This window comes from Equus asinus, chromosome 19, assembly GCF_041296235.1.
Source record: "Equus asinus isolate D_3611 breed Donkey chromosome 19, EquAss-T2T_v2, whole genome shotgun sequence".
Classification (NCBI taxonomy): domain Eukaryota; kingdom Metazoa; phylum Chordata; class Mammalia; order Perissodactyla; family Equidae; genus Equus; species Equus asinus.
This window is the reverse complement of record NC_091808.1, coordinates 7,624,003-7,638,259: the sequence shown is the minus strand read 5'-3', so window position 1 is coordinate 7,638,259 and position 14,257 is coordinate 7,624,003. Positions and strand designations below refer to the sequence as shown.

The following is a 14,257-nucleotide window of genomic DNA, read 5'->3' as shown; positions in this document are numbered from 1 at the left end:
GACAATGTGATTAGCCATCAAGAGATGATACAGTCAATTTGCAAGAGAGAATAAGTTAATAGAAATAGACTCAGAAACAATCCAGATGTTGTAATAACGAAGTTAATAAAAATAAGTTGATAGAAATAGACTCAGAAACAATCCAGATGTTGTAATAACAAAGTTACTAAAAATAAGTTAATTTATAGGAAAGGATGGACAGAGTGGGTTCAGATGGGGAATTTCAGCAGAGAAATGGACACTCTAAATAAGAATTAAGTAGAAATTTTACAGCTGAAAAATACAATATCTGAAGCAAAAAGTTCATTGGCTGGGCTTAACAGAAGTCTGGTTACAGAAGAAAGAACCAATGAACTTGAAGACAGATCAACAGGGGCCGGCCCTGTGGCCGAGTGGTTAAGTTTGCGCAGCAGCCTGGGGTTCTTGGGTTTGGATCCCAGGCACAGACCTACATACAGCTCACTGAGCCATGCTGTGGTGGTGTCCCATATACAAAACAGAGGAAGACTGGCATGGATGTTAGCTCAGGCAGCATCTTCCTCACCAAAAAAACAAAACAGAACAGTAGAGAAAATCAAGAAAAGCAAAGTTTTTAAAAAAAAGTTTAATAAATTTGATAAACCTTTAGCAAGACCGATAAAAACAGAAAGTTTGGGGCTGGCCCAGTGGTGTACTGGTTAAGTTTGCACGTTCTGCTTTGGTGGCCCAGGGTTTACAGGTTCGGATCCCAGGAACAGACCTAGTACTGTTTGTTGAGCCACGCTGTGGCAGCATCCTACATAAAACAGAGGAAGACTGGCACAGATGTTAGCTCAGCAATAATCTTCCTCAAGCAAAAAGAGGAAGATTGGCAAGAGATGTTAGCTCAGGCCAATCTTCCTCACAAAAAAGAAAGAAAGAAAGAAAGCTACAAAGCACAAATTATCAATATCAGAAATGAAATAGGGAACATAACTTCAGGACTTACAGACATTAAAAGGATAGCATGGTGATATTTCAAACAACTTTATGCTAATAAATTCAACACTTTAGATAAAAGAACAAATTCCTTAAAAATCACAGTTTTCCAAAATAAATAAAAACCAACTTCATACTGTTTGCAAAAGACACACTTGCATAAAAAAGCTTGTATGGTTACATTAATACCAGACAAGGCCGAAAGGCAACGAATATTAGCAGAGATAAAAGAAGGGCATTTCACGTCAGGGGCCGTAACAATGCAGAATGTGTGTGCACTTAATCACACAGCTTCAGAATAGCTGAAGTGACAGCGTCAAAATTTTGTCAAAAGGAGGAAGAGACAAATCCACAGTTATAGTTGGAGATTTAAAAACTCCTCTCTCAGTAATTGATGCAAGAAGTAGACAGAAAAATGAGTAAGAACAGAGAAGACATAACACTATTAACCAATTTGACCGAGCTGACATGTATGAAACACCATACCAACAACTGCAGAAAATAACTCTTCAGGGAACACAGAACATTCTGCAGGAGAGACCATATTCTAAGGCATGAAACGAGTCTCAGTAATTGCAAAAGAACTGAAATCACAGAGAGCATGCTCTCAAAGTATGATGGAATTAACTAGAAATCAATTTATAGGTGTAACAAGAAGATAATTAGAAATCTCCCCCAAATATTTGGAAAGTAAGCAACTTCCAAAAACCTCACGGGTCAAAGAAAGAATTACAAGGAAAATTACAAAATATTTTGAACTGAATGACAATGAAAACATGTCAAATTTAGCTGCAGCTAAATTAGTGCTTTGAAGGAAATTTAAAGCTTTAAAAACATGTATTAAAAGGAAGGTTTAAAGGGGCTGGCCCCGTGGCCGAGTGGTTAAGTTCACATGCTCCACTGCACGCGGCCCAGTGTTTCATTGGTTCAAATCCTGGGTGCGGACATGGCACTGCTCATCAAACCACGCTGAGGCAGCGTCCCACATGCCACAACTAGGAGGACCCACAATGAAGAATATACAACTATGTACCAGGGGCTTTGGGGAGAAACAGGAAAAAATAAAATCTTTAAAAAAAAAAAAAAAAAAAGGAAGGTTTAAAAAGAACTGAGATACTAACCCAAGAAGCTAGAAAAAGATGATCAAATCAAATACTAGAGATAAAAGGAAGGAAATAATTAAAAACAAGAGCTGAAATCAATGAAATAGAAAACAGATGAGCAGTAGAGAAAATGGGCAAAGGCAAAAGTTTGTTTTTTGAGAAGTTTAATAAACTTGATAAGCCCCAAATAAGATTGGGAAAAAGGGAGAAAACACAAATTATTAATACTAGGAACCAAAAAAAGGAAATAACTTCAGGTCCTACAGACACTAAAAAGATAATATGGGTTGTTTTGAACAACCTTCTGCCCATAAGTTTAACACCACAGATAAACGGATAAATTCCTTTTATCTACAATTTTCCAAAACAGTGCAAGAAGTAACTGAAACATAACTCTACAATCAAAGAAATTAAAACTATAATTTAAAAACCTTACTACAAAAAACGTTGCAGGTCTAAATGGCTTCACCAAACATTTAAGAAAGAAATAATAAACTGATGCTAGAAAAATTCTTTCCAAAAATATAAAAAAGAGAGTATTTCCCAACTCTGATACTAAAATCTGACAGACATTACAAAAAAAGAAAAGACTGATCTCTCTCATAAACATAGACACAAAAATCCTTAATAAAATATGAGCCAAATAAATATAGCAATGCATAAAAATATATCATGACCAAGTGTGATTTATCCCAGAAACATAAGATTTGCTTAACACTGAAAATATCAATCAGAATAAAAAAGAAAATCCATATGATTATATTGATAGCTGTAAAAAAAACCCCAGCGTTTGACAAAATCCAATCGGTAGTCAAAATGAATCTGTCAGTCAACTCTATGAATAAAAGCTAACTTCCTTTACGAAGCTAAGATTCACTTACAAGCACGGTCTAATTAAGACACACGGAAGCACTTAGGGAAGCACACAAGCTCTTCGCTCCTACAAGAAAGAGTCCAAAATATTTCCCGAGTGTTCTGCTGCTTTGCTTGTTTTCAGCAAGTTGTCTTATTTCTGGAAGTACCAGTTTTTGCATCTAATCTTACAGCCTAGGAAACCAGATCACCAAGTTTACTAAACTTGTGTGTAAAAGAAAGATCAAGTGAAATTTGGCTGAATATCTGAAGACATTTCTATAAGTAAAATGATAAGCTTTAGGGTATGCACTTTGTGATTTTTGCTGCTGTGATCTTTTTTTGCTTACTTCTTGATTCTATGATAAAAATTACTTTATAACTTAATACTTAATAAGTACTTAATTGAATTCTAACCATTAAACAAAAATAGTGATTTTATTTTCACCTAATTTAAATTTCCTTCAGCAAAGGAATTCATGTTGCTGGGATCATAATAAAATTTCCTGGGAATAGGACTTCCTATAATGACACCATGTGTTACCTTTCGCAACGGTCCATACTGTTTTCTATACTTCTTGTTCCAAGATATTCCTATCTTTTTCAAGAGTTTCTGGCCCAGCTGATCAACAGGAATTAGATTACTCTCCTCCTTAGGAAAGAAATACAAACTATTTTAAGAAAATCTGATAAGATATAACTGCAATATTTATGAGTTCAACAGGATCACATCTAATTAAACGTGTCTAAAACAGCAAATGTGTAAGTAGATTAACCATAATTATTTCAAAATAAAGAGTTTTTTAAAAAGTAGATTAAGGGGCTGGCCCCGTGGCCAAGTGGTTAAGTTCGTGTGCTCCGCTGCAGGTGGCCCAGTGTTTCGTTGGTTCGAACCTGGGCGCGGACATGGCACTGCTCATCAAACCACGGTGAGGCAGCATCCCGCATGCCACAACTAGAAGGACCCAGAACGAAGAATATACAATTATGTACCACGGGGCTTTGGGGAGAAAAAGGAAAAAAAATAAAATCTTTAAAAAGAAAAAAAAAAGTAGATTAAGCCTCAGTTTAGAAAACTTGAATTATGCCACTTTCCATGTGCCGAAGTTTAAACATTTAAAGAGCAATATCCAGATTATTCTGAGCTTTGGTAAATTCCTGATATTATGTGGGATTTTTAGAAGAAATATTTACGTGCAAAGAAGGATTATTAATGTCTTTTCTGAATGCTTTGAAGTACAAACAAGTTCTAAAAAGGGGCAAGAAGTGACTATTAAGGGCTGAAATGTGTCCCCTGACCAAAATTCCTATGTTGAAGTTCTAACCCTCATAATTTCAACTGTGACTATATCTGGCTAGGGCCTTTAAAGAATTGATTAAATTAAAATGAGACCATTATGGTGGGCCCTAATCCTGACTGGTGTCCTTGGAAGAAGAGGCAATGTGGACACACACAGAGATACCAGGGATGCACAGGCACATAGGAAAGAACGTGTGAGGACATAGCAAGAAGGCAGCTGTCTGCAAGCCAAGGAGAGAGGTATCAGAGGAAACCAAACCTGCTGACATCCTGACCTTGGGCTCCCAGCCTCCAGAACTGGGAGAAATAAACGTCTGTTGTCGAAGCCCCCCATCTGTGGGATTTTGTTACGGCCGCCCTAGCAGACTAATACAGTGGCCATAGACCAATACAGTTAAAGGACTCAGTCTAGGACCCTACTAAAAATTATGAAAAGTTATTTATTAAGAATGAATGAATAAATGAAAGAAGACCTGCTATCTTTACTATAGGGTACTAAGCAAACATTAAAAGTCATATACTTGAGGTATTACATTAGGAATGAAAAAGGGGACATAACTTCAGGTCCTACAGACATTAAAAGGATAATATGGGAAAACAGTAAATCCAAAACAGTATGAAAAGTAAATCCCAATTCTACTTAAAATGGCAATAACAATACCAAAAATACCCAAACCCAATCCCAATATATGTATATAAACACAAAGAAAGCAGAATGCAAAGAATATACATCAAAGTGTTAATGTCTAGGCATTTGGTTTATTGATACTTTTTGTTTTCTTTATATATTTTCTAGGGTATTTTCTCCTCTTAAATTTTCTACCAGGAATATGTATTTCTTTTATAACCAGAAAGTCTCCAATAAAAAAAATTTTTTAAACACACATAGAGAAGTCTCAAAGGAAAAAAAGACTATGAATAGTAATATCAGTTCTACCAACAAATCTCATTTATATGATATACACACACACACAAATATAAACACACACACACTCTCCCTACCTGTAATAAGATTGTTTTTAGAATCATCAGTGGATCATCAATCTCTTCTTCATTCTGAAGGTCTTTCAAATTCACATCTGGTTTACTTTTTTCCTCCTATAAAGGAAAATAATAAAGTTTCTATCAGTAATCCCTTAAAAGGTAATTAACAAAACAGGAATGTTTGTGCTACAGAGGTTTCAAGATGCATAAATGCTAAAAGCATCATAATAATTTCTACATGTTTTGGAATCAGGCAGACCTGGCTTTGGATTCCAGCTCTGGTTGAACAGTCCTGGACAAGTCACTTAATTTTTCTGGCATTATCTGTAAATGGGGACTGTGAGGTAAGCAAAGCCTCCAGCACAACACACAAAGTGGGGTCCACATCTTCTCAACTAAGCACTACGTGAGATGCATCCTACAAATGTTGATACGCTGTATTTCCAATACCATTCAGTTCAAAATATTTTCTGGTCTTCATCCAATTTATCCTCACTCACTTGTGTTGGCCTAATAAAATCCTACCCATCTTTGCAAGCTGAACTTAAACACTCCCTTCTATTTCCTGATCATCCAAGTTTTCACCCATTCTATGAACTTCTTTGGGAACATTCCAAAATTCCCCTGAGAAGGCATTTTTATTGATTTTTTCCAAATATGCCATCTTGCAAAAGTATTTTAAATTGGCTTAAAACCATAAATACAATTAGATCTAAACAATTAAGACAAAAATAATGAAATAGTGGAAGAATACGGCAGACTAAATACATTCTGCTGTAAAATTACTAAAACTGATGGATAAAGTAAAACGCAACACAACAAAACAAACAAACATCTTTTTAAACATGCACTGAACTAGGTAGAGAATATGAGGAAAATCCTCAAGGAAGAAGTGAAAGTGGAATCCAAGGAGGAAATCCAGAGTTGAGGCTACAGCTACCCAACCCTGCTGACACAGAGCTTCACTCTGACGCTCACAGGACAGGGTTTGGGAGACAAAGCCTAAGGGGCAACCCCAAGTAGGGAGCTGAATAACTGGTTTTCCAAACAACCAATTCTCTGCCATCACCTGGGTGTCCTTCGATTCAATCCGATTCTGACACTAACTTTGCTAAGTCTCACAAAACTGCCCCCACCTCAGACAGCAGCTGCAAGTGGGGTCCTCAGGCTACCTGCACTTCTGCCTGGCTGATTACCAATTCCAGGGTTCCTACCACCCCCATTTTAGGTTTGATAATTTCCTGAACAGCTCACAGAAGTAAGGAACTTATATTCAGGATTACAATTTATTATAAAAGATACAAATCAGGAGCTGATGACGAGGTACAAAGGGCGAGGTTGGGAAGGATCCTGAGGACAGGAGCCTCTGTCCCCATGGAGGCGGGGTGGCCACCTTCCCTGCACATGGATATGTTCACCAACCCGGAAGCTCCCTTAGTCTCCCTGTTTCAGAGTTTTCACTGACATTTTCATACAGTGGCATGACTGATTAACTCACTGGCCCTTGGAGGCTGACTCCAATCTCCAGTCCCTCTCCTCTCTCCAGGCCAGGGGGTGGGACTGGAAGTTCCAAGCCTCGAGCCACGTGGTTGGTTCCTCTGGTGACCAGCCCTCACCCTGAAGGTATCTAGGCCCCCACCAAGAGTCACCTCATTAGTGTAAGCTCAGGTATGGTTGAAAGGCATTCATTATCAACAACAAAAGATATGCCTATCACTCAGGAAATTTCAAGGAGCTCTATGCCAGGAACCTGGGACAAAGACCAAATAACATATTTTTTATTATACAAAGACAGACTCCAGCAAAATCCTAGAAACCTGAAAAGGGCTACACTCTCAATATAAGCATGACCAAGAAAAAAACCCACCCCACAATAAAAGACAATGGGGAACTGGCTTGCTTTGCCCTTGATACTAGATGAAGTGGAAAAACATTTCCTCTAATAATTTGTAATAACAAGTAGGTCCTTATGTGTTTTTGTCACCCAAACTCACATTAGCTGCATGGCTCTAAAACCACTAAGTCAAGATCTTATTTTAAAGCTGTTAAGGGTTGGAAGTGACCCCCATGCATGTGGTAGAGACAAACACATAACTTTCTTGGAGGAAGGCACTTTCAACTCAGGCCTCAAACTACTCTTATAAATCTAGTTCTTAAAAAAACCAACCAAGCAACCAAGCCTACAGTCTAAAATAACAAATCACAAGGAAATAGAACCAGTAGATATCCAAATAAGATCCACAAAGTCTTTAGATACTGCAATTATCAGGTACAGAAGAAAATAGTATGTTTAATATGTTTAAAGACATTGACGACTAAGGAATAAGAGATTTAAAAATGGTAGAAGGGGAGAGGCAGGCTGGCACTGCCCAGTATTTGGACACTGGTGCAGAGACACATGGGCTGCGTCCAGTGGTCCTGCACTCTGCCAGTGTACAAATGTGGCCTTGTGGGGACAGGCTGGTCCAGGAGGTACCAGTCCCAGGGCTCCCTACTCGGAGCTGTTGTGAAGCCTTCTTTGTCCCACTTCTTCAAATATGCAAGATGATGTTCGAAGTGAGGTCAACCATCAGTGAAGCAAAAGGCTCCCCAGAAGGCAGAAGGCATAGATCAGGCTGGTCAGGCTCTTCTTCACAGCCAGATCCATTGGGAATAGTTAACGGCCTCCATGCTAGAAGAAAGAGATTATCTTCTAGACAGACTGAGAGACTGAAATGTTGGCTTTAACCCAGGGAAAATGACATGAGGTTGATCGTGAAAATTATTCCTTGCAGACAGCACCTACTAAAGAAAGGCGTGAATGCAGGGAAGAGCTCCTTGAAGAAGAAGAAGAAATTGCTGAACTATAAGCAGAAAGAGCAATACCTCTCAATGATTAGAACATTTGGAATCCTTTGTCTCTAGGCACAAGAGACCTCTCAGGATAACGTTAGTAAAGAGACCAGCAGTGTCCAGCAGGTGCACCTACTGAAGTTGAAATTCTTAAAGCACTAACCATTATCCTGATCAAATTACCATAAAGCTCTGGATGAAAAGCTAGTGATTCTTAAATAGACTAAGGAAAAAATCAACAAATGAGACGCTTAATAGAAGCTGTGAATAAGGAAACATACTAAGCACAAATGGAAAGCAATCTTCCGACTGTCCTTTAAGTCCTGAGGAAGACCTTGCTAAAGTAGCAGAGCTTCAAGAGTACAAAAACAGGGCAGAGAACAAAACCAAAGAAAAGAATGCCTGCCCTCTCGAGTCACATAACAGAACCGGGAGAAGAGCCTGACATGCTAGAAAACAGCCAATCAATTCTGAAGAAATGAACACAAAATTGTAGAGATGTCGAAGGAAGCACAACCCAAAAGGAAGACACAGAAGAGAGAATCGTTACTCTTGAGACCAGCTACCTCACCACACAGTGTGAAGCTACCTCTGGGCATGACCTCAATGATAAACTTGAAAATGCAAATGCAAATAAATATTTTATGCATCAAAAGCCTGAGGATAAATCCCGCCAGCTAGCAAAGTGCCTGAAAGCTGACCCTGGCTGAGCAGAAGCTGCAACAGACACTGAGGAAAGCAGAGACACCTCCCTGGGTGGAAGCTGAACTGGCACAGAGGGTGGAGCACTTTCTAAGACTGAAGAGGGACTTGGCAATATTGGAAAAAAAGATTACAACAGATGGAGGCATAACTGGAAGGAGAAAACCAACAAGCACAGTGGGCAAGGCTAAGAGAAAAACAACAGTAACATAATGTTTATTAGACCTGTTCACAGGCTTCTATCAGAATTTAATAAAAGCCTTCAGCCTCATCTTTGAGAGAGAATAAAATAAAGCTAACATAATTGTTTGAAAGGGGTTGGGGAGAACGGCCACTCTAGAGAACAAGAACTCTCTACTAAGGGATCCTGGAAATGTGAGAAAGTGTGAGAAGGAAGGTAAGGTGATACGAATCGGCTCCAACTAGGCACGGATACACCGCGGCTGAGAGACCAGACGAGGCAAGAAGTGCTTCACTTCATCTGGCTGCAAATGTGCCCAACGAGCCAGCGTCTTCGCATACGAGGCACACGCATTTGAGAGCGATGCTTGCGTGCAGCCTTTCCCAAACTAGAACTGAAGTTCTAGCAATAAAAGAAATGGAAGGAAAAGATTGTAAAGGGTGAAACAAAACTGTCTTTTTCCAAAGGTGTCTACAACATAAGAGGGTTTAGCAAGATGGTTGGTTATAAAATCAACATACTAAAGATAACTGCTTTTCAATACACTAGCTGCAAACAGTCCAAAAAATACCAAGTACAGACAGCCCCACAGAACATCGCCCTGGTAAACACTTTCTTGGTAGAACAGTTTGACTTCTTTAATATCCAAACTTTACAAAACATATACGTATCTCTCAAAATATTCCAAGTACAACTGAGAGAGCATCAGAAATACGGACAGATGTTCTGAGAAGCAAATTGAATGTGAACAAAGAGAATGTGTACCTTGAATACTGTTGGCACCAGGAGAAGCCATTTTACCACATGTGGAGCTACTATTCACTAACGACAATGTTAACTGTTCTATAACCAGAAAGACATGTTTTAAGCATTCTGCATCCTAACGTGATGGCTTGTAGCTTACATATTGACGTTTTACTATGTTTTAGTTACATTTTAGAAAATTAGTTGAGAGTTTGGGGTTGTTGTGTAATACATTATAATTCTTCCCATTGCAAATAGCTGTTACCAGACTCCCAGTTAGCGCTTTCCCTCAGAACATCTGTAAGTTCTGTTCTTGAGAAAATTATAAAACATTTTTATAAGACATTAAAGGAGTTCTAGAAAAATGAAAAGGTGTGTCAAAACCCCAATGCTTTTGTGTGTGTGTGTGTGTGTGTGTGTGTGTGTATGTATGTATACAAGCTGATTCTAGAAATGTTCACAGAAGCATAAAAAGCTAAGACATGCACAACACTCCTGAAGAATATAACACACAGGAAGAATTGCCCTACCAGATATCATGACTTACTACAAAGCTAAAGAAATTAACAATGTGGTATTTGCCTAGGAATAGGAAAACAAAATAGAAAAAAAAGAACAATGGACAGAATAGAGCGCCAAAAGTGGACTCACATATAAACAAACAATTGACATAACAGAAGTGGCATTGTAGATTGGTGGGGAAAGAATGGATTATTCAGTAAATGGTAATGGGCAATTGCGTACTCAAATGAAAAAAAAAAATCTCACACCACTCAGAGGAAACCATTCCAGGAAGAATAACGTTTTAAAGGTAAAAGGCAAAATTGTAAGACTTTTACAAGACAATATAGGAGGAAAATCTTTATCATTGGTTGGTGCCATGAAAGACCAAGAAAAGCTGAGGAGGGGTTATTGACTAAAGGGGACTTAAGAGATATCCTAACTAAATATAAGGCATGATCCCGGACTTGATACGAAAGTGGGAAAGAAAACGCTATGAAAGATTTGGATGAGACACCTGGTGAAACCGGAGCATAAACTATGTAACAGACACTAGTATTCTATCAATGTTAAAATTCCCGATTTTGATCTGTCCTTACATAAGAGAATGTCCTTCTTCTCAGGAGCTAAACACTGAAGTATTTAGGGTTAAAGGGGCCCAATGCCTTCAACTTAATTTCAAAGGGTTCAGCACTAATAACGATAATGTTAACTCTGTGTCCGTGTATGTGTGTATACAGAGTGTGTGCCTGTACAAATGTGGCAAAATGTTAACCACTGGAGAATCTAGGTGAAGAGCATATAGGAGGTGTCTGGACCATCCTGGTTATTTTTCTCTAAGTGTGAAATTATTTAGAAATAAAAATTTAAAACTTCTACCTGTATCAACTTTCAGTGCCTATAAAAAGTTTTCTACAGAGAATATAACAAATGGCAAAAGGTTATCCTCACCAAAGTAACAGGACTAGAGATGGGAAAAAATTGCAAAGATATTTCTACACTAATTTCTATACTTACTTGAAACTGCCAGTTTCCCAAATGATCAACATCTTTAATATACACATGATAATGTCCTCCATAGCAACCACCTTTGTGTATAATAACTGAGAAGAGGTCATATATATATTCCAAATCATCTAATTCACTCTACAAGAAAAAAGAATATAAACACTGATATACTTTACACAAAATGGGAAGATACATAACCAAAGAGAAAAAAGAATTTCAATTACCGAAATTCATCAGAAACATCACTCTTTATTATTCCTTAAGGATAACTTAAGATACATTTGAATAAGTGGCTTTAAATTTTAAAATTCTTAATTCTTAGATTGAAAATTACCTATCATTGGTCTAATACCAATCACACTACACCAATCAAATTCTGCCTCTTAGTTAAACATGAAAACATTTATCCAAACAAGAGGTTATTTTTACGTACTCTGGCTAAGGTCATACAAGCCACTGTGCTAAGAACACACTACCCTACTAGGGTGTCTACGATAGTGTCGAGAAAACCATCTTTGCATTACACCTACTATGCTGTTTCATAAATGTGCTCTTTAGCTGTTGAATCTGTCCTATATTCCAACTAGACTGTCACGAGCCTCAAAGTCAGAGCCATATCTACTATCTGTCACGCCTCCTGACACTTTAGTCCTGCACATTTAACAGGAATTTAGCAATTATGAATACTATCTGGTTTTGCGTAGATGCAGTTTAGTTAAAAGAAAAGGTTCGTTCTGGATTTATTAATTCTATAATCAATCTCTTCTACAATTACTGTGCTCTATAATTATGACTGACCCAACAGATGAACACCTACACTGGCATTAAAAAAAAACCTACTTTAGGTTAAGAGATACTTTGTAAATGGATGTTACTTGAGGGGTGCCAATTATTTGAGGAAAGTGTTTGCTTAAAAAATTGAACTTTTTAAGTAAGCACCATTGTTGTAAATGTCTGGTTAAGGTAAACACAAGAGAGAGAGATGTAAAAAAGGATGTAGTGACAACTTTTTTCATTAATATACAAATCAAAAAGTAAAATTATTGAGGGGTAGGTAAGTGCTCAGTGTTTTACTTACTTCAGTTTTGTTATTTCAAAGTATGCTAAAATCATGAGACAAACTAATTTTTATAAAAGGACAAAAATTTTTCCATGTGAGATGATGGATGTTAATTAAACCTATTGTGGTAATCATTTTACATCGCATAAATCAAGCCGTCAGGCTGTGCATCTTAATCTTACGCAGTGATATACGTCAATTAGCTCTCAATAAAACTGGGGAAGAAAAAGAACTAACTCATCCTGAAAACAAAATTTTTTTCAGGCAGTAAATAGGGGGAAGGGGAAGTACATTAATTTATGCTAGAAAAACTATTTATTCTGTGTGTGTCAATAACAGACTCAGTTACATAACATCATAATCTTTGAATGGTAATTAATATAATAAAACAAAAACCAAAAAGCTTAGTAATTAAATTTAAAGCAGAGAAGGCCCATCTGAATTTATGAACATTTAAAAAAAGATACTTTTAATAGCTAGCTCATCAATGTTCTGGTCTTAATAAATACATAAAGAATAATTTGTAATAAGAAATACATTAGTCTTATCACTCTGATCTTGGCATTACAGTAATTATATAGAAAATATTTTTAAATGGCGTATAAAGTAGGTTGATTACATAATTAAATTCTTTTCAAAACTTTCTCCTTCCCATGTCTTGAGGACTACAACTTCTAGACTAGAGAAGTTCCAATTACCTTTCATTTTCTAGATGCGTAGTTCATTACTACATCTAAAGTAAACTAAATCCAAACAGCAGAGTGCTCATTAATGATTTCTTCCTAATGCAGGGTCATTTCTAACTTTGTTCTTCAATTTTCATTTCAAAGACTGTCCAAGGAGAGTCTAATAAAAAGGACTGAGAACAATTCCCTACTTTGGAAATTCAGGAGGACTGTAATAAACCAATGGTTCTCAGCTGGAGCGAGCCCTCCTCCCCGCCCCCAGGAGACATGGACACTTGGCAAGGTCTACAGACATTTTTGTCACTACTGGGGGTCGGGGAGGAGGGAATTCGACTGTCATCTAGTAGGCAGATGCCTGGGATGCTGCTTAACATCCTAGGAAGAATGGGACAGCCCACCACAACAAACAACTATCCAACTCAAAATGTTAAAGTGCCAAGGCTGAGAGATTCTGCAACAAACCAACTGAAAATCAGGTGAATAAAAGATTCAATCTTGAGGGGGAGAAGAAAGAATTGCAAAAGAAAATAGTTCAAACCTGTTCACAAAAAGGCTTGAGATTGATCCGGAGAGGGAAGGTATAACAGCTAGTTTCCTTGTATCGTTCACACTTCACAAAATCAAAATTAAATCTTAACAACGAAACAGTAAGAAAGGGAGGCAGCTTACGTAATTTGGCTGACTGTTAAAAGAAAAAATTTGAAAGTTTTTTAAAAGCAGAGTTATATAAAAGAATACATAATATTTCTTAAGATATGAAAAAGAAACCTATGAGAGTTGTAAGAGAAATATGTCCTTAAATCACATAAACTCATCACCAAGGACTCAATATACTTCTTGATATAAACTCATCTATTTTATGGACTAAAGGCGACGCCACTCATTTACGCTTACAACTAAATATTTACAACTCAATTTTATGTTCTCAGTGTTGATATCCTAAAAGCAAAGCTCTCTGAGGGGCGTGTTGTCACTGCGTGCTCCCCCCTCTAACAGGGCTCCTTTCCTTCCTGAGGTCTGGCCTTCCTCCTTCTTCCTCAGTGTCTGCACTTTACCCAGCAGACACACAGATCTTTTTATTTCCTGAAGAACTGGAGCTCTTAACTTGGGATCTAGGGACCTGTTTCAACGGATCCAAACCCTTGAAATTATAGGAAAATTGTGTGTGTTTATGTATTTTTCTGGGGAGGAGATCTATAGCTTTCATTAGACTTTCCAAAGGGCTCTAACTCCCCAAATGCTAAGATCCACTGATTGGGGGTTTAGTTACTGTTCTTAAAAGCAGACAAGAAAGGTTCTTTTGGTTTTCATTCCTTGCTTTAAAACAAAGCATGAAATTAAACTGCT

The 14,257-nt window shown here is 37.5% G+C and overlaps 1 protein-coding gene across 23 annotated transcripts in view; it reads right to left on the bottom strand.

The window, feature by feature from the left end:
* USP40 (ubiquitin specific peptidase 40) overlaps nucleotides 1–14,257 on the bottom strand; it is a 77,267-nt gene that overhangs the window by 51,320 nt on the left and 11,690 nt on the right. For 11 of the 23 annotated variants that reach the window (XR_006516007.2, XM_014862554.3, XM_014862556.3 and 8 more), the window contains 4 exons: nucleotides 13,449–13,592; nucleotides 11,174–11,302; nucleotides 5,215–5,310; nucleotides 3,457–3,564 (listed from right to left, as the gene is read on the bottom strand). Coding sequence is in view for 22 of the 23 variants with exons in the window: in XM_014862554.3 (XP_014718040.2) it covers nucleotides 3,457–3,564; nucleotides 5,215–5,310; nucleotides 11,174–11,302; nucleotides 13,449–13,592 (477 nt within the window). In the remaining variant the exon portion in view is untranslated. The remainder of the gene's footprint in view (nucleotides 1–3,456; nucleotides 3,565–5,214; nucleotides 5,311–11,173; nucleotides 11,303–13,448; nucleotides 13,593–14,257) is intronic. The other 12 variants (XM_014862559.3, XM_070489361.1, XM_070489367.1 and 9 more) reach the window with 3 other exon arrangements.